This window comes from Saccostrea cucullata, unplaced genomic scaffold (genome assembly GCF_032062105.1).
Source record: "Saccostrea cucullata isolate Sc308-1 unplaced genomic scaffold, CSIRO_AGI_Scuc_v1 ctg3681, whole genome shotgun sequence".
In the NCBI taxonomy this organism is placed as follows: Eukaryota; Metazoa; Mollusca; class Bivalvia; order Ostreida; family Ostreidae; genus Saccostrea; species Saccostrea cuccullata.
Genome location: NW_026932433.1, coordinates 1 through 21,109, shown reverse-complemented (window position 1 = coordinate 21,109; position 21,109 = coordinate 1). Strand labels below are relative to the sequence as shown.

General features: G+C 35.5%; 2 protein-coding genes across 2 annotated transcripts; both read left to right on the top strand.

Annotated features, from left to right (window-relative positions):
• The first annotated feature begins 2,432 nt into the window (after positions 1 to 2,432).
• On the top strand, positions 2,433 to 3,617 carry LOC134235135 (RNA-binding protein 27-like). Its single transcript, XM_062717241.1, has one exon. It carries the CDS (start codon positions 2,433 to 2,435, stop codon positions 3,615 to 3,617), a length of 1,185 nt encoding a protein of 394 aa, XP_062573225.1.
• Positions 3,618 to 8,289: 4,672 nt separating this feature from the next.
• On the top strand, positions 8,290 to 9,474 carry LOC134235139 (RNA-binding protein 27-like). The gene has a single exon (XM_062717244.1). It carries the CDS (start codon positions 8,290 to 8,292, stop codon positions 9,472 to 9,474), a length of 1,185 nt encoding a protein of 394 aa, XP_062573228.1.
• The last annotated feature ends 11,635 nt before the right edge of the window (positions 9,475 to 21,109 follow it).

Here is a 21,109-nt window from a genome sequence, read left to right as displayed (position 1 = left end):
ATACACTCTGAAATTTGGGAAGTCCATTTTTAAACTCCATTTCTTTTATTGTTTATTTTTAGAAAATACATAATTTTATGGTAAAATTTTCCTTTGCGTGAACATGCAATCAATGTATTATCAATTTACAACAATGATACCATCTAAAAATTGCTATAAGAAGGGTGAACACAACAAAAGGTGATTAATCTCAATATCTTTAAACAATACTAATTTGCAAAGAGATCAGTGATACGTACAAACCCTTGGATATTCTAGAAAGTGGATCAGGTGTGAAAGATGAAAAAGCACTCATCGTCGATCCGTCACACCTGCCGTAAGTCCTGTGCGTTTGTCAGGTAAATGGAACATTCCGTAGTCAGATTTAGTAGTAGACGAGGGCTGTTCAATTAAGGAATGTTTTTAAGGGTTATGTGATTCATTGGTGTGTAAATCACACGGACTTGTCACGTAGGAATATTTCATGAAGCGCTACCGTGCAAGTCTGTGTGATTTATACACCTGTAGTGAAATTGTGTATGTTAATGTATTCCCTATGACCTTTCACCCTGACCTCATACTCATCCACCCGTGCTGGCCAGCACGCTTAACTAGTCAGTCCGGTCCAGTCCTCAAACCACTCACCACGTGTGTTACCTTTTCCCTTGTTGGGTTGTTACCTGTACCGTATTCACCATGTAGAATTTGGTTAACCGTCGTCACCTTAGTTGTACTTACTTTAAGGTAGGCGACAATTATTACATAGTAAAATATGTTCATATTTTTCATATTTTACTACATTGGCGTCGCCGGTAATTCGGTGCGGGGCTTATTGAATTTACGTTTTTATTAGCAAAATTCATAGGTGAATTGTCTGTCACTCGTGAGTAAAAACACTCACATGGAATGTTGCATTTAGTCATTTTTATAGGAAACTGTTGCTTACAGGCGTTATAGTTAACGTTATTTGCAAAGTTCTAACAATTTGACTAATTTGCCATGCTACTCAGTATTTTTTCACTCGTGAGTCGCATTTGAACACGTGGTGATATCACGGTCCAATTATTTTTGCAATTTCGTTTTTCATTAGTATTTATAGTATTATATTTATCGTTCAGTGTTTTTTGTAAACGTTAGTACGAAAATTTTGAATATTTTCATTATTACTTAGTGTACAATATCGTAAGGGCGTTTTTGTAAACGTCAGTACGAAAATTTAGAATATTTATTTTCATTCAATCATTGTCTTGTGCAAATTGCATTATTTTTTCTTCTTAGTTCATTCAATTTCGGCCACTTGTGCCACAACGATTGATTTTTATTCTGAAATTGTTTGTATAATTTATCATTTTGCACGAGACAATTAGTTTTTTTTTTTAATACTGAAAAGTTATTGTCACTCGTGTTGACAATTTTCGAGGAGTGCCGTTTTCTTCTCGACTCGTAATTTAATTTGGATATAGAATATTTATATATTGTTGCTTTTTCTCTCTAAGTTCCTTAAAAAATATTTTGGGGGAAAGTAGAGAGATATAGTGTTTTTGTTAGTTTTATGTAGAGTTTCACGGAGCTAGTTTACTCAAACCGGTTTACCTGTTTTAGCTATATATAGATCAAAGCGCACGTGCTCGCCTTGAACAACAGTGAACTGATTTTGTAGAGTTACGTTTTTACATATTAGCTCTGTGCAACAACAGTGAATATCTTTGCAAAAATATAATCAATTCAGATAACGTCATTAATTGATTATATTCTTTGATTAATTAGTTTATCAGGTATTTATTTTATTAACATCAGTGCTTACTGCTACCGCCGTCTGCCATCGGGCGTTTACATTAACGTTGTAAGAGTCAGTGCGGTAATTTATTAAGCAAGTTAATTTACAGATTAAGTAATTAATTAAGAGATAGACAACAGAATTAATATTTTGGACCAATACAGAATTATCAAATAAAAACAAAGATAAAGGAAACGCTATTTTACTACCGATATACAGATAGAAAGAAAAGGATAGACAGAAAAGAGAAACGTCTAACTAAATCACCAGAAACTTTAGTGTTGAATTAAACTGGCTTAAATACAATTATTTATTGTGTCAAAGTAACGTTTAATTCAACAATAAGCTACAATAAAGATAGAAAACAACATCGTATCAAGATAGACAGAAGAAGATAGAGAGAAAAGATAGAGGCAGTAAAGTAAAATTATCTGGATTATATCGATGAATTAAACCGGCTTTATAAGTTACGTTTAATTCAGATCACGGCGATTAAACGGAACTTGTTGCATATCAGTCGCATTAGTGTGTAACATTTTCACCGGCGTTTTCGTTTACCGTGACGTGGAAATAGCGTATAACGTACAGTAATAAATATACACACATTCTCCGACTGTTTCAGTAGTATCAAACGGCGTGATTATTTCCGTAACTTTGAACTACTGAAAGTAACAAGATGAATCCTACTATGACACCTTGTGCAGCACCCCCTGGATTCTATGGTGGACCATATCTGCCATCTCATATTCCATACGGGTATCCAACTCCTTGTGTACCAGACCCTGGGAGCTATCCAGTACCATTTCCTGGATATGGTGGACCATTCCCACAACCATTCTTTGGACCACCACAGCCATATCCCAGCATACCCTATGCATATGGCCCATGTCCTGGAATGTTCCCGCCTGGATACATGGTACCTCAGCAGCAATACCCACAGCCATGCATGTATGGAGGACCACCAATGCCACCACCACCGTTGGCACACTCACAGAATGGGGTAGCTGAACAATGTCCTGTTATGCCAACAAATGAAATTCCTAATAACATCCGTGACCAGGAACAAAGAACTGGTTCAGCACTGATGAAACCTGGAGACGCCAGCAGCTGTGAATCTGTCCTGCCTGCACCAGTGTACCATCAGCAGCAGCAGATCTCCACAGTTCCTAGGAAGAGTCCACCGGGTTTTCCACAAATACCGAGTGGTGATATATCACCTGCTAGTATTCAGTGGAATACCATGGTGTCAAATGGTGATCTCCAAGTTCCTGGAATTCCAAACACAGACATACAGGACAAAGATGATTCTGAGACAGATGGCAGCGAGTCTGAGTTATGGCTACAGAGTAGTGAGTATTCAACTGCTAGTTGCCAAACAACTCCAGACACTAATGATACATCTGACTGCCAACAACAACTACCGGACTTGACTGCGGATACACAGCCACCTAGGAGCGATGCTTTGCCTGAGCATAGCAATGACAAAGTTGTGAATGCTCAGACAATCGACTATTTACAGGAGCCCTCCTACCAAGAGCTGGTTACAGAACAAGAGGAAACAGCAACCTCTTCACTACTGGATCCACAACAGAAGGAAATAAGTGAAGCGCTGAATGCTGATTCCACGCTTTCTGTACCAGCAATAGCTGTGTATGTTACCATAACCACCACTGAAAGTGACACCACAGATGGCCAAACCAGGTCTACTTGGAATGCGGCCAACAAGGACCTCCCTTTGAACAATTACAGAGAGTTGCTTGTTTGTGTATTTCACTTTGTAGACCATGGGCTGGGCATTCCATCTGGGCTGCCACTTGAGAACAAGTGCTGGGTTGTACCATGGCCCATCACATTAACTTAGATTATTTGCTTAAATAAACCTGAAATGCTTATACCCAGTGTTTATCGAGTTATATACCATAATTCTACTATACTTCGTGTGTTGGTTTTGATATAAGTAAATTAGAAAAATTAAGCGTTATTTAAGATTTATATCAAACAAGTGTAGTTATCTAATCATTTTAGTAAACATATTCTAGTACTTAGTATCAAGTCAGTAGACTGTAGTGTTAATAACATTAGTTTATTGCAGTCTAACCTTATTCAACTCTAATTTATTCGAGCTACTAACATTTAAACAAGAACTGGTTGTTAACTATCAACTGGTAGTAGTTGGTAGTTGACTAACTTACCTACAGTATTTTAGTTCTTGTATCATATATATATTCAGATTAGATATCCAGTAAGTGGATCATTATACTTAGCTTACTAACATTACCAACATAAGTGATTAATATTATAACTATAACTTGCAGCACTGTTTAGTTATTATTTAGCAAAATTACTTATAGAATTGCCTACACAATTCTAGTACTTTTAGTAATTTGTATACAATAGTCAATATACCAGTATAGTTAATTATATATGCACAAACTACATTTAGATAAGCTCTAGTATTCCTACATCAATTAGAGCAGCTATCTACTACTACTGCTTCCTTCATTTAAAAATAAAAGGGAGGGGAAATAGTGTAGATTGTAGATGGAAATGGTGTATAAATGCATAACATTTAATAGATTTTAAGAAACTTATTTGCACCCTAGTCAGTATTTGAGTATTGCTTGACTGTTGCTCACATTATAAGTACAGAATATCTTTAAATATATATACATGTTCTTTGCCTGAGCTCATTATTACACAGAAATAAATCAATAAATCACTCAGCAATGCTCAATGCACTTGTGGTGTAGATATGCACATGCAATATTAACTTTCATGGTTATAGTACTAAAATCTCACAAGTAAGCATTTAGCTGTACTTTATATATATATTACTTGAGATTTTAGTAAGAAGTAAGATAAATTTAATATTTTGAGGTTAGTATTTATTATAAAAGAAATTTCAGTAAGAGCTCAGATTACAATCCACGACAGTGAAGAGAGAATTATCACTTATGCTAGCTTAACCCTGTCATCTAAACAACGGCGCTACTGCACAACTATGGTAAGGAACTTCTTGGCAGTAATAGTCTTTTCGTACTTTTTTCGATGCTGGGAAGATGCTTTATCATACGTACGCCAGCTAGCTCGTTGGACAGAAGAGTTATACAACATGACTGTACACAGGGATGACAAAGAGCATACCAATACAGACGCATCATCTAGGATAGACGTAGCTTGTCCCTTTTACAGGTCAAACTTCAACATTGAAGACTTGACTTGTGGTGGAATTCACTACTGGTGCTGTGTCCTAGATGATGTAGTTCCTCTCACTGTTCCATGGAGATCTGATCTGGGTAAAGCATATTCAGGCAACATATGTCATAATTATGCAATGATCTATTCTGTTGCATGTCTTTGACCCAGTTCCTACCCAGGAATACTTCAATCAGGACTGGTGTGAACATGCAATACTTATGCCTACTGTTGGATATACCCGGCTGCTACTCAGTGACGGTATATCCTGGCAGATCACATTATTTATGTAGTCGATGCTTTCCGTCAAATACCTGGCTGACCATTCTCAGTGACGGTATTGGGCTGGATTGCTCTATATAAATAACTTTGTGCTTTCCGTCAGATACCTGGCTGACCATTCTCAGTGACGGTATTGGGCAGGATTGCTCTATGTAAATAACCTTATGCTTCCCGAATATATACTTGGCTGACCTTTCTCAGTGACGGTATTGGGCGGATTGCGTTACATAGTTTGTATATAGTTATATGTCATACATTTTCCGTATCATACCCGGCTAACTAATTATAGAAAGTGACGGTACTGATGCGGAATATGTTTTGTAAATACGTTTAATAGTTATATATTTCATAGCGTCTCCTATGATTAGTCGACAATTAAGAAAACGAACCTTCTTTAGTTACTTTAGTTGTCAGGATAGGTAGTAAGAAAATCTACAGTTTACTTAGTTTAGGTTAGGCTTAAGTTAGTTACTTATTATAAGTTTTAAAGTACAGTATTAGGCCTTGACATATTTAAGGTGACGGACATACATTAAAATATATTCATATTAAGTTAGTTAGCAGTAATATACATCACAGCAGTTAGTTTATCTGATTGTTGTTATGTTCTAACATATATTACTGCACTCTTGCACAATATATAGGTAAATCAGTTGTATACACGATAAAAGTTATATACTGGTACAACTGATTCTCACTTGACTAAACCATGCATATGCCATGACTCCATTCAGTTTCAGGACTCTCATGGAAGTAGGTCAGTGTTAGGTCATAGGTAAGTTATATTCCTTTTGGCTATATTAAGTGTTAAAACATAGGAAATGTATAACATACAACTTGGAATGCGTATGGCTAAACATGGTCATTTGATCCAATGTGGAAGTTACATGCGGATTATCATAATTCGTATATTAACTTACTTTAATAAATCTTGCCACATACAAACATGTTTATCCTGCAGAACTAAGGTGCTGGATGTAATTCCGTCCAAGTTCATGTGGATACATGAATTAGTTAATACGTTTTCCATGCCATACAAGATAATATTTATATATTTCTGGTTTACATTCCTCTAAGTAAATTACAGTAATTGCTCCTAGATTTATTAAATAAAACGGGGAGGAATGTAGTGAAATTGTGTATGTTAATGTATTCCCTATGACCTTTCACCCTGACCTCATACTCATCCACCCGTGCTGGCCAGCACGCTTAACTAGTCAGTCCGGTCCAGTCCTCAAACCACTCACCACGTGTGTTACCTTTTCCCTTGTTGGGTTGTTACCTGTACCGTATTCACCATGTAGAATTTGGTTAACCGTCGTCACCTTAGTTGTACTTACTTTAAGGTAGGCGACAATTATTACATAGTAAAATATGTTCATATTTTTCATATTTTACTACATTGGCGTCGCCGGTAATTCGGTGCGGGGCTTATTGAATTTACGTTTTTATTAGCAAAATTCATAGGTGAATTGTCTGTCACTCGTGAGTAAAAACACTCACATGGAATGTTGCATTTAGTCATTTTTATAGGAAACTGTTGCTTACAGGCGTTATAGTTAACGTTATTTGCAAAGTTCTAACAATTTGACTAATTTGCCATGCTACTCAGTATTTTTTCACTCGTGAGTCGCATTTGAACACGTGGTGATATCACGGTCCAATTATTTTTGCAATTTCGTTTTTCATTAGTATTTATAGTATTATATTTATCGTTCAGTGTTTTTTGTAAACGTTAGTACGAAAATTTTGAATATTTTCATTATTACTTAGTGTACAATATCGTAAGGGCGTTTTTGTAAACGTCAGTACGAAAATTTAGAATATTTATTTTCATTCAATCATTGTCTTGTGCAAATTGCATTATTTTTTCTTCTTAGTTCATTCAATTTCGGCCACTTGTGCCACAACGATTGATTTTTATTCTGAAATTGTTTGTATAATTTATCATTTTGCACGAGACAATTAGTTTTTTTTTTTTAATACTGAAAAGTTATTGTCACTCGTGTTGACAATTTTCGAGGAGTGCCGTTTTCTTCTCGACTCGTAATTTAATTTGGATATAGAATATTTATATATTGTTGCTTTTTCTCTCTAAGTTCCTTAAAAAATATTTTGGGGGAAAGTAGAGAGATATAGTGTTTTTGTTAGTTTTATGTAGAGTTTCACGGAGCTAGTTTACTCAAACCGGTTTACCTGTTTTAGCTATATATAGATCAAAGCGCACGTGCTCGCCTTGAACAACAGTGAACTGATTTTGTAGAGTTACGTTTTTACATATTAGCTCTGTGCAACAACAGTGAATATCTTTGCAAAAATATAATCAATTCAGATAACGTCATTAATTGATTATATTCTTTGATTAATTAGTTTATCAGGTATTTATTTTATTAACATCAGTGCTTACTGCTACCGCCGTCTGCCATCGGGCGTTTACATTAACGTTGTAAGAGTCAGTGCGGTAATTTATTAAGCAAGTTAATTTACAGATTAAGTAATTAATTAAGAGATAGACAACAGAATTAATATTTTGGACCAATACAGAATTATCAAATAAAAACAAAGATAAAGGAAACGCTATTTTACTACCGATATACAGATAGAAAGAAAAGGATAGACAGAAAAGAGAAACGTCTAACTAAATCACCAGAAACTTTAGTGTTGAATTAAACTGGCTTAAATACAATTATTTATTGTGTCAAAGTAACGTTTAATTCAACAATAAGCTACAATAAAGATAGAAAACAACATCGTATCAAGATAGACAGAAGAAGATAGAGAGAAAAGATAGAGGCAGTAAAGTAAAATTATCTGGATTATATCGATGAATTAAACCGGCTTTATAAGTTACGTTTAATTCAGATCACGGCGATTAAACGGAACTTGTTGCATATCAGTCGCATTAGTGTGTAACATTTTCACCGGCGTTTTCGTTTACCGTGACGTGGAAATAGCGTATAACGTACAGTAATAAATATACACACATTCTCCGACTGTTTCAGTAGTATCAAACGGCGTGATTATTTCCGTAACTTTGAACTACTGAAAGTAACAAGATGAATCCTACTATGACACCTTGTGCAGCACCCCCTGGATTCTATGGTGGACCATATCTGCCATCTCATATTCCATACGGGTATCCAACTCCTTGTGTACCAGACCCTGGGAGCTATCCAGTACCATTTCCTGGATATGGTGGACCATTCCCACAACCATTCTTTGGACCACCACAGCCATATCCCAGCATACCCTATGCATATGGCCCATGTCCTGGAATGTTCCCGCCTGGATACATGGTACCTCAGCAGCAATACCCACAGCCATGCATGTATGGAGGACCACCAATGCCACCACCACCGTTGGCACACTCACAGAATGGGGTAGCTGAACAATGTCCTGTTATGCCAACAAATGAAATTCCTAATAACATCCGTGACCAGGAACAAAGAACTGGTTCAGCACTGATGAAACCTGGAGACGCCAGCAGCTGTGAATCTGTCCTGCCTGCACCAGTGTACCATCAGCAGCAGCAGATCTCCACAGTTCCTAGGAAGAGTCCACCGGGTTTTCCACAAATACCGAGTGGTGATATATCACCTGCTAGTATTCAGTGGAATACCATGGTGTCAAATGGTGATCTCCAAGTTCCTGGAATTCCAAACACAGACATACAGGACAAAGATGATTCTGAGACAGATGGCAGCGAGTCTGAGTTATGGCTACAGAGTAGTGAGTATTCAACTGCTAGTTGCCAAACAACTCCAGACACTAATGATACATCTGACTGCCAACAACAACTACCGGACTTGACTGCGGATACACAGCCACCTAGGAGCGATGCTTTGCCTGAGCATAGCAATGACAAAGTTGTGAATGCTCAGACAATCGACTATTTACAGGAGCCCTCCTACCAAGAGCTGGTTACAGAACAAGAGGAAACAGCAACCTCTTCACTACTGGATCCACAACAGAAGGAAATAAGTGAAGCGCTGAATGCTGATTCCACGCTTTCTGTACCAGCAATAGCTGTGTATGTTACCATAACCACCACTGAAAGTGACACCACAGATGGCCAAACCAGGTCTACTTGGAATGCGGCCAACAAGGACCTCCCTTTGAACAATTACAGAGAGTTGCTTGTTTGTGTATTTCACTTTGTAGACCATGGGCTGGGCATTCCATCTGGGCTGCCACTTGAGAACAAGTGCTGGGTTGTACCATGGCCCATCACATTAACTTAGATCATTTGCTTAAATAAACCTGAAATGCTTATACCCAGTGTTTATCGAGTTATATACCATAATTCTACTATACTTCGTGTGTTGGTTTGATATAAGTAAATTAGAAAAATTAAGCGTTATTTAAGATTTATATCAAACAAGTGTAGTTATCTAATCATTTTAGTAAACATATTCTAGTACTTAGTATCAAGTCAGTAGACTGTAGTGTTAATAACATTAGTTTATTGCAGTCTAACCTTATTCAACTCTAATTTATTCGAGCTACTAACATTTAAACAAGAACTGGTTGTTAACTATCAACTGGTAGTAGTTGGTAGTTGACTAACTTACCTACAGTATTTTAGTTCTTGTATCATATATATATTCAGATTAGATATCCAGTAAGTGGATCATTATACTTAGCTTACTAACATTACCAACATAAGTGATTAATATTATAACTATAACTTGCAGCACTGTTTAGTTATTATTTAGCAAAATTACTTATAGAATTGCCTACACAATTCTAGTACTTTTAGTAATTTGTATACAATAGTCAATATACCAGTATAGTTAATTATATATGCACAAACTACATTTAGATAAGCTCTAGTATTCCTACATCAATTAGAGCAGCTATCTACTACTACTGCTTCCTTCATTTAAAAATAAAAGGGAGGGGAAATAGTGTAGATTGTAGATGGAAATGGTGTATAAATGCATAACATTTAATAGATTTTAAGAAACTTATTTGCACCCTAGTCAGTATTTGAGTATTGCTTGACTGTTGCTCACATTATAAGTACAGAATATCTTTAAATATATATACATGTTCTTTGCCTGAGCTCATTATTACACAGAAATAAATCAATAAATCACTCAGCAATGCTCAATGCACTTGTGGTGTAGATATGCACATGCAATATTAACTTTCATGGTTATAGTACTAAAATCTCACAAGTAAGCATTTAGCTGTACTTTATATATATATTACTTGAGATTTTAGTAAGAAGTAAGATAAATTTAATATTTTGAGGTTAGTATTTATTATAAAAGAAATTTCAGTAAGAGCTCAGAATACAATCCACGACAGTGAAGAGAGAATTATCACTTATGCTAGCTTAACCCTGTCATCTAAACAACGGCGCTACTGCACAACTATGGTAAGGAACTTCTTGGCAGTAATAGTCTTTTCGTACTTTTTTCGATGCTGGGAAGATGCTTTATCATACGTACGCCAGCTAGCTCGTTGGACAGAAGAGTTATACAACATGACTGTACACAGGGATGACAAAGAGCATACCAATACAGACGCATCATCTAGGATAGACGTAGCTTGTCCCTTTTACAGGTCAAACTTCAACATTGAAGACTTGACTTGTGGTGGAATTCACTACTGGTGCTGTGTCCTAGATGATGTAGTTCCTCTCACTGTTCCATGGAGATCTGATCTGGGTAAAGCATATTCAGGCAACATATGTCATAATTATGCAATGATCTATTCTGTTGCATGTCTTTGACCCAGTTCCTACCCAGGAATACTTCAATCAGGACTGGTGTGAACATGCAATACTTATGCCTACTGTTGGATATACCCGGCTGCTACTCAGTGACGGTATATCCTGGCAGATCACATTATTTATGTAGTCGATGCTTTCCGTCAAATACCTGGCTGACCATTCTCAGTGACGGTATTGGGCTGGATTGCTCTATATAAATAACTTTGTGCTTTCCGTCAGATACCTGGCTGACCATTCTCAGTGACGGTATTGGGCAGGATTGCTCTATGTAAATAACCTTATGCTTCCCGAATATATACTTGGCTGACCTTTCTCAGTGACGGTATTGGGCGGATTGCGTTACATAGTTTGTATATAGTTATATGTCATACATTTTCCGTATCATACCCGGCTAACTAATTATAGAAAGTGACGGTACTGATGCGGAATATGTTTTGTAAATACGTTTAATAGTTATATATTTCATAGCGTCTCCTATGATTAGTCGACAATTAAGAAAACGAACCTTCTTTAGTTACTTTAGTTGTCAGGATAGGTAGTAAGAAAATCTACAGTTTACTTAGTTTAGGTTAGGCTTAAGTTAGTTACTTATTATAAGTTTTAAAGTACAGTATTAGGCCTTGACATATTTAAGGTGACGGACATACATTAAAATATATTCATATTAAGTTAGTTAGCAGTAATATACATCACAGCAGTTAGTTTATCTGATTGTTGTTATGTTCTAACATATATTACTGCACTCTTGCACAATATATAGGTAAATCAGTTGTATACACGATAAAAGTTATATACTGGTACAACTGATTCTCACTTGACTAAACCATGCATATGCCATGACTCCATTCAGTTTCAGGACTCTCATGGAAGTAGGTCAGTGTTAGGTCATAGGTAAGTTATATTCCTTTTGGCTATATTAAGTGTTAAAACATAGGAAATGTATAACATACAACTTGGAATGCGTATGGCTAAACATGGTCATTTGATCCAATGTGGAAGTTACATGCGGATTATCATAATTCGTATATTAACTTACTTTAATAAATCTTGCCACATACAAACATGTTTATCCTGCAGAACTAAGGTGCTGGATGTAATTCCGTCCAAGTTCATGTGGATACATGAATTAGTTAATACGTTTTCCATGCCATACAAGATAATATTTATATATTTCTGGTTTACATTCCTCTAAGTAAATTACAGTAATTGCTCCTAGATTTATTAAATAAAACGGGGAGGAATGTAGTGAAATTGTGTATGTTAATGTATTCCCTATGACCTTTCACCCTGACCTCATACTCATCCACCCGTGCTGGCCAGCATGCTTCTATCGTCAGTCCGGTCCAGTCCTCAAACCACTCACCACGTGTGTTACCTTTTCCCTTGTTGGGTTGTTACCTGTACCGTATTCACCATGTAGAATTTGGTTAACCGTCGTCACCTTAGTTGTACTTACTTTAAGGTAGGCGACAATTATATTCATAGTAAAATATGTTTATATTTTACTACATTGGCGTCGCCGGTAATTCGGTGCGGGGCTTATTGAATTTACGTTTTTATTAGCAAAATTCATGGGTGAATTGTCTGTCACTCGTGAGTAAAAACACTCATGTGGAATGTTTTGCATTAACTTAAGTCATTTTAGAAAACTGTTGCTTACAGGCGTTTAAATTAACGTTATTTGCAAAGTTCCAACAATTTGACTAATTTGCCATATTATTTTTTCACGCGTGAGTCGCATTTGAACACGTGGTGATATCACGGTCCAATTATTTTTGCATTTTCGTTTTTCATTAGTATTATACTTATCGTACAGCGTTTTTTGTAAACGTTAGTGCGAAAATTTTGAATATTTTTATAGTGTACAATATCGTAGGGGCGTTTTTGTAAACGTCAGTACGAAAAATTTGAATATTTTCATTATACTTAGTGTACAATATCGTAAGGGCGTTTTTTGTAAACGTCAGTACGAATTTTTTTGATATTTTCATTGTCTTGTGCAAATTACATTTTTTTTTCTTCTCGGTTCATTCAATCTCGGTCACTTGTAATGTGCCACATCGACTGAACTTTATTCTAAATTGTTCGTATATTTCTTTCCTTTGCACGAGACAAATATTTTTTTTTTCTATTGAAAAGTTATTGTCACTCGTGTTGACAATTTTCGAGGAGTGCCGTTTTCTTCTCGACTCGTAATTTAATTTGGATATAGAATATTTATATATTGTTGCTTTTTCTCTCTAAGTTCCTTAAAAAATATTTTGGGGGAAAGTAGAGAGATATAGTGTTTTTGTTAGTTTTATGTACATGTAGTTTCACGGAGCTAGTTTACTCAAACCGGTTTACCTGTTTTAGCTATATATAGATTAAAGCGCACGTGCTCGCTTTGAACAACAGTGAACTGATTTTGTAGAGTTACGTTTTTACATATTAGCTCTGTGAAACAACAGTAAACTTCTTTGCAAAAATATAATCAATTTATTTAACATCATTAATTGATTATAATCTTTGATTAATTAGTTTATTAGGTATTTATTTTATTAACAATTTAACATCAATACTTACTGCTACCGCCGTCTGCCATCGGGCGTTTACATTAACGTTGTAAGAGTCAGTGCGGTAATTTATTAAGCAAGTTAATTTACAGATTAAGTAATTAATTAAGAGATAGACAACGGAATTAATATTTTGGACCAATACAGAATTATCAAATAAAAGCAAAGATAAAGGAAACGCTGTTTTACTACCGATATACAGATAGAAAGAAAAGGATAGACAGAAAAGAGAAACGTCTAACTAAATCACCAGAAACTTTTGTGTTGAATTTAATTGGTTTAATAAATACAATTACTTATTGTGTCCAACTTAATTCAACAATAAGCTTCAATAAAGATAGAAAACAACATCGTAAAACAGTAATTAAAGATAGACAGAAGATAGAGAGAAAAGATAGAGGTAGTAAAGTAAAATTATCTGGACTATATCGATGAATTAAACCGGCTTTATAAGTTACGTTTAATTCAGATCACGGTGACTACACGGGTCTTGTAGCGAATCGGTAACATTAGTGTGTAATATTTTCACCGGCGGTTTCGCTTACCGTGACGTGGAAATAGCGCAACGTACACGCAATAAATATACACACATTCTCCGATTAACTGTTTCAGTAGTATCAAACGGCGTGATAATTTCCGTAACTTTGAACTACTGAAAATTAAGCAACAAGATGAATCCAGCAATGACACCTTGTGCAGCACCTCCTGGATACTATGGTGGACCATACTTGCCATCTCTTAATCCATACGGGTATCCAGCTCCTTGTGTACCAGTTCCTGGGAGCTTTCCAGTACCGTTTCCTGGATATGGTGGACCATTCCCACAACAATTCCTTGGACCACCACAGCCATATCCCAGTATGCCCTGTGCATATGGCCCATATCCTGGAATGTTTCCACCTGGATACATGGTACCTCAACAGCAATACCCACAGCCATGCATGTATGGAGGACCACCAATGCCACCACCATTGGCAAACTCACAGGATGAGGTAGCTGCACAATGCCCTGCTATGTCAACCAATGTTATACAAGACAATGCCCAGGACCAGGAACTATCAGCACCAGTGAGGCTTGGAGATGCTAGCAGCTGTAAATCTGTCCTGCCTACAGCAGTGTACCATCATCAACAGCAGCCAACATTTACTGCAGCAGTGCACCAGCAGCAGCAGATGCCTACAGTTACCTGCAAGAGTCCACCAGGGTTTCCACAAATACGGAGTGGTGATATATCACCTGCTAGTATGCAGTGAATACCATGGTGTCACATGGTGATCCCCAAGTTCCTGGAATTCCACGCACAGAAGACATAGAGGACAGGGACAAAACTAATGACAGTAAGTCTGAGTTATGGCTACCGAGTAGTGAGAATTCAACTGCTGGTTGCCATTTAACTCCAGACATAGAGGACAAAGATGTTCCTGAAGGCAGTTCATCTGAGTTATGGCTACCGAGTAGTGAGCATTCAACTGCTGGTTTCCATTTAACTCCAGATTCTGACATAATATCCAACTGCCAACCATTCCCGGATTTGACTTTGGATACACAGCCTCCTAGGAGTGATCTGTTGCCCGAGCATAGCAACCAGTCAGTTGTAAATGCTCAGGCATCCAGCAATTTACAGATGCCCTCCTATGAAGAGCTGGTTACAGATGATACAGATGTGGCTATCTCTAAATCCCGTACACCACCAGGTCAGGAAGAGGAGCCCATATCTATGGAAGAGACTGGTGAAGAAGAAACATACTCTCGTAGCTTCTCCAGTGACTCCAATGATACAGTGTCTGTCCCAGCTCCAGCTGTGTATTTTACCACCACAACTGAAAGTGACAACTCAGATGGCACAACCAGGTTTACTTGGAATGCTGCCAACAAGGACCTGCATTTTACTTGCAGAGAATACCGTGTTTGTGCCTTCCAGTATGTTTACTGTGGGCTGTGTTTTTCATCTGGGCTGCCACTTGAGAACAAGTGCTGGGTTGTACCATGGCCCATCACATTGACATAGATCATTTGCAACAAAATCCCTGAAATGCTTATACCCAGAGTTTATTGAGTTATATACTATAGTTCTACTTTACTTGGTGTGTTGGTTTTAATAAGTCAATTAGATAAATATCTTTCCATTCTCCAAAATAGGAAAGGAAAAATTTAGTGTTAGTTAAGTTTAATATCAAATTAGTGTAGTAGTCAACTCAATTTTAGTATTGTACTACTTAATATTAAGTCTTAAACTCTTTAGTTAGTAGACTGTAGTGCTAGTGATATTAGTTTTACTGGAATCTGACCTTAGTCGAATTTATTTATTTATAATTTGAGTAACTAACATTACAACAAGAACTGGTTGTTAACTCTTAACTGATAGTAGTTGGTAACTGACTAACTTACAGTATTTTAGTTCTTATATCATATATATAATTAGATTAGATATCTAGTAAGTGGATCATAATACTTAGCTTACTAACATTACCAACATAAGTGATTAATAATTATAACTTTAACTTGCAGCACTGTTTAGTTATTATTTAGCAGAATTACTTATAGACTTGCCTACACAATTCTAGTACTTTAGTAATTTGTGTACAATAGTCAATACACCAGTATAGCTAATTATATATGCACAAACTACATTACATAAATTCTAATATTTCTACATTAATAATTAGAAAGCTGGTTTTACTACTTCTCTTATTTTAAAAATAAAAGGGAGGGGAAATAGTGTAGAATGTAGTTTGTATATGTAAAATAGTGCAGATTTTAGTGTATTGATCTCCATAAGTTACATTTATTTATCAATCTTAAGTCCAAGATGGTGAAGAGAGAACTATCGCTTACGCTTATTTAACCCTGTCATCTAAACAACGATGCTACTGCACATTATAGTAAGGAACTTCTTGGCAGTAATAGTCTTTTTCGTAACTTCTTTCGATGCTGGGAAGATGCTTTGCCATATGTACGCTAGCTAGCTCGTTGGACAGAAATACAACATGACTGTACACAGGGATGGCATACCAATACAGACGCATCATCTAGGATAGGCGTAGCTTGTCCCTTTTACGGGTCAAACTTCAACATTGAAGACTTGACTTGTGGTGGAATTCACTACTGGTGCTGTGTCCTAGATGATGTAGTTCCTCTCACTGTTCCATGGAGATCTGATCTGGGTAAAGCATATTCAGGCAGCATATGTCATAATTATGCAATGATCTATCCTGTTGCATGTCCTTGATCCAGTTCCTAAGAATGTCTAAGAGTAACCAAACAAGGACTGGTGTAATCATGCAACATATAAGCTTTCCGTCAGATACCCGGCTGACCATTCTCAGTGACGGTATTGGGCAGGATTGCTTTATGTAAGTAACCTTATGCTTTCCGAATATATACTTGGCTGACCTTTCTCAGTGACGGTATTGGGCGGATTGCGTTACATAGTTTGTATATAGTTATATGTCATGCATTTTCCGTATATACCCGGTTAACTTATTATAGAAAGTGACGGTACTGATGCGGAATATGTTTTGTAAATATGTTTAATAGTTATATATTTCATAGCGTCTCCTATGATTAGTCGACAATTAAGGAAATGTACCTTCTTTAGTTAGTTTAGGTAGTAAGAAAGTATACAGTTTACTCAGTTTAGGTTAGGCTTAAGTTAGTTACTTAGTATAAGTTTTAAAGTACAGTATTTAGGCATTGACATATTTAAGGTGGCGGACATACATTAAAATTTAAAATATATTCATATTAAGTTAGTTAGCAGTAATATACATCACAGTCATATCTGATTGTTGTTAAGTTCTAACATATATTACTGCACTCTTGCACAATATATAGGTAAATCAGTTGTAAACACGATAAAAGTTATATACTGGTACAACTGATTCTCACTTGACTAAACCATGCATATGCTATGACTCCATTCAGTTTCAGGACTATGGAAGTAGGTCAGTGTTAGGTCATAGGTAAGTTATATTCCTTTTGGCTATATTAAGTGTTAAAACATAGGAAATGTATAACATACAACATGGAATGCGTATGGCTAAACATGGTCATTCGATCCAATGTGGAAGATACATGCGGATTATCATAATTCGTATATTAACTTACTTTAATAAATCTTGCCACATACAAACATGTTTATCCTGCAGAACTAAGGTGCTGGATGTAATTCCGTCCAAGTTCATGTGGATACATGAATTAGTTAATACGTTTTCCATGCCATATAAGATAATATTTATATATTTCTGGTTTACATTCCTCTAAGTAAATTACAGTAATTGCCCCTAGATTTATTAAATAAAACGGGGAGGAATGTAGTGAAATTGTGTATGTTAATGTATTCCCTATGACCTTTCACCCTGACCTCATACTCATCCACCCGTGCTGGCCAGCATGCTTCTATCGTCAGTCCGGTCCAGTCCTCAAACCACTCACCACGTGTGTTACCTTTTCCCTTGTTGGGTTGTTACCTGTACCGTATTCACCATGTAGAATTTGGTTAACCGTCGTCACCTTAGTTGTACTTACTTTAAGGTAGGCGACAATTATATTCATAGTAAAATATGTTTATATTTTACTACACATTAAAATCAAATCCATCTTCCAACTTTCGATTTAGACGTTTAGATTTATTTATAGTTCGCGCTTCACAAGTATAACGGCATTTGATTGGTTAGAAATTCCCTACGGGCGGCGCTGTCGTCTGCACTATTGAGGAGCGGATCTATATGTGGCGCCTTTCACTAGACTGTAGAAGGAAAATAATCCTTATTTATTTGTTAATAAAATTTAATAATAACGAATGTCTTCAGGATTATTGTCAATACATACCAAGCTAGAATTATAGTATTTGTTTTAGACATTCTGTACAATTTTTTTGAACAGTTGAATATGTTTTAAAAGTTATATTTAAAATTTAATACCCTGTGAAAAGTCTAAATATAGGGACTCAATAAATGTGTGGAATATTTTTTTAAAAAAATCTTTAGGTATCCAAATTGTTTATCAATATCTACTTTACATAGATATATAAATATTTAGCAGATGGAAGTCTGAGTCTCATTTTTGTTGTGATTTTTAAAATTCAATATTTCATTTTATGAAGTTTTTCAAATGACAAAATTTCAGTATCTTAAATATAACAATCAAAACAAAAATCTTAATTGATATATATGAATTTTAAAAATATATAGAAAAGATTTTTTTAGACAATTGGAATTTTTGTTTGGCATCAATAAAGTTAAATATTCAATTCAAACTTCTCAGAAGTGTACCTTACTATTCACAAGTTTTGGTTTTGAAATTATATGATTAAGCAAGTCTTAAACGACAAAGATACCAGAAAAATTACTTTTAATTTCGAGGTTTTTTTCTTCAGATAATTAAAAAGTATAACTGTTTTCAAAATGATTGTGTTAATGTTAGATTTAGAAAATTCGAAAGACTATTTAAATCAGATTTGTTTTAACAACATCAGCCAAAAAAAAAAAAAAAAAAAAAAAAACTGAAAATTGAAAAATAAATTTTTCGTTAAAATAAAGAAAATAATCATTATAATTAAATTAATGGGTTACCAATTAATTAAGAAATAAGGTATCATTTTTAAACATCTATCGGGATATAAATACGGGTCGGTCACGAGATTAAATTCCATAAAGCCCGAAGGGCTTTATGATGAATTTAATCTTGTACCGATCCGTATCTATAGCCCGATAGATGTTTTAAAATGATACCTTATTACTTATATTTACATTTGTGACTTATTCATACTTTATATTTGCCTGGCTGTGACTTTTAACGTGTAAAATGCATTATTTTTCAAACCCAACGGCATGTATGTAATCCACTGAACGCACGTCGACCCATTATGACGTCACTGAGAAATTACGTCAAACGATTATCCATACGCACATTTATGACCTCTTGACCCCATACCTGTAATTATACAGTTATAGATACGCATTTCTTTCAGTAGTGTTATATAAAGGAAAACATTTGCAAATGTAAATATTGTAAAATAAAAAGAAATAAATAAGAAGAAACTTTAAAAAGATACATCACAACAGGGGCTAATAAATGTCCCTAATCATGCATCCGTTGCAAATTTTTTTTTCTCATAAAAGTTGTGATGCTGTTATATTTTCAACCTTCGTGATAATAACACAGTCAAATTTGGTCTGATGATGAGATTCATCCAGGAAGTACACCATCTGTCTGTATTTTAGGTCATCTGAGTTCGTCTTCTGATCTGGTCTTGACAATATTGTTCTTACTTTAGATGACGTCATAACTATGATAATGTAATGGGAGTAATAACAGTTGAGAAATGACTTGAGGTTTCCAGATCAGTGTTGTTAAATAAGCATATGAATTAAAAGTAGTGAAAGACAAAGAAATGATGCTCAGAAAAGTTTATGAGTTGATTATTGTAGGATATATTTGGGAACAAGTTTACTGTTACATGCATTAAAGTTTGAGGTGTCATTGGGCCGAGGTGTATCACATTTCTTGGACCTCCTTGAATCCCTTACTGGTCCAGTGCATGCCGCTTCCTTTCCCCACTACATTCTTCGACGTTTAGTGCTCTGGCTAGACAACCCTTCGTCTCATGATGAAATATCTCAGTTAGTTATAACCGGTAGAAATTCACAAGTCGGTACTTCGTTTAATAATTTATTAACGGTCCAAAACTTGGTGTTTCTACTCGATCTGTGTGTCGGCGTGGACAATGCAAGGTCCAGTTTCCAACTAACGATCATGTATGAAACAACTAATTTATAACAATGATGAAGTAAACAATTACAATGAAGAGTTACTCTAAGCAGAAGGATATAATTGACAGAATTAAGATAATTGAATAATAATTAGGCCTTAAAACTTTAACTCAGCTCCAGGTGGCATCAAATGTCTTGCGGTCAAGGTGTATAATTATGTTAATAATTAGCACTATATCAAAGAAAATATGTGTCACTCAAAACCTGTTCATTTCACACGGTCACATAGTTCTTAGATTTATTACATGTATTTGAATGAAAAGTTTTTTTTTAAGAACTGAGTTCTTTGTAATGATTCTCTGACACTGACATACAATTTCAGAATTTAACTGATTTGTCATTAAACAATAAAAGGTAGCAATTTTCTCTTCATGGCTCCGCCCTCACAAACGGTCACACCGTCTAACATATTATTTATATTTTACATGTTTGAAAGCATAAAAAAATATACTCAATGTTTGAATTTCTCGATGCCCAAATCGTTGCATTTTTACTAACGTCGCTGTAACCTCATTGTGACGTCACGTTAGTGCACGTTTCTCCGAGTATATTTCTACGCATGAATATATATATACGAAAATGGTTGTCAAATCACTTTCACAGTGCTTAGTAGAAAAACACAGCGAGTGTAAATATTAGAAAATGTCCTAAACTCTATAACATACAACACAGACATTAAGCTTGACTTTTTCTCATAATTGAATCTTAAATAAATTGAAATCAATTTATGTGACCACTTTTCATCTCATATTTTCATTGTGAGAAGCTGCAAAATAAGGGCTTTTCGAGACACTGTATTAAAAATGAA

What these genes read in the sequence shown, in the direction of transcription:
- LOC134235135 (XM_062717241.1), top strand. Translation starts at nt 2,433, where the DNA reads ATGAATCCTACTATGACACCTTGTGCAGCACCCCCTGGATTCTATGGT.
- LOC134235139 (XM_062717244.1), top strand. Translation starts at nt 8,290, where the DNA reads ATGAATCCTACTATGACACCTTGTGCAGCACCCCCTGGATTCTATGGT.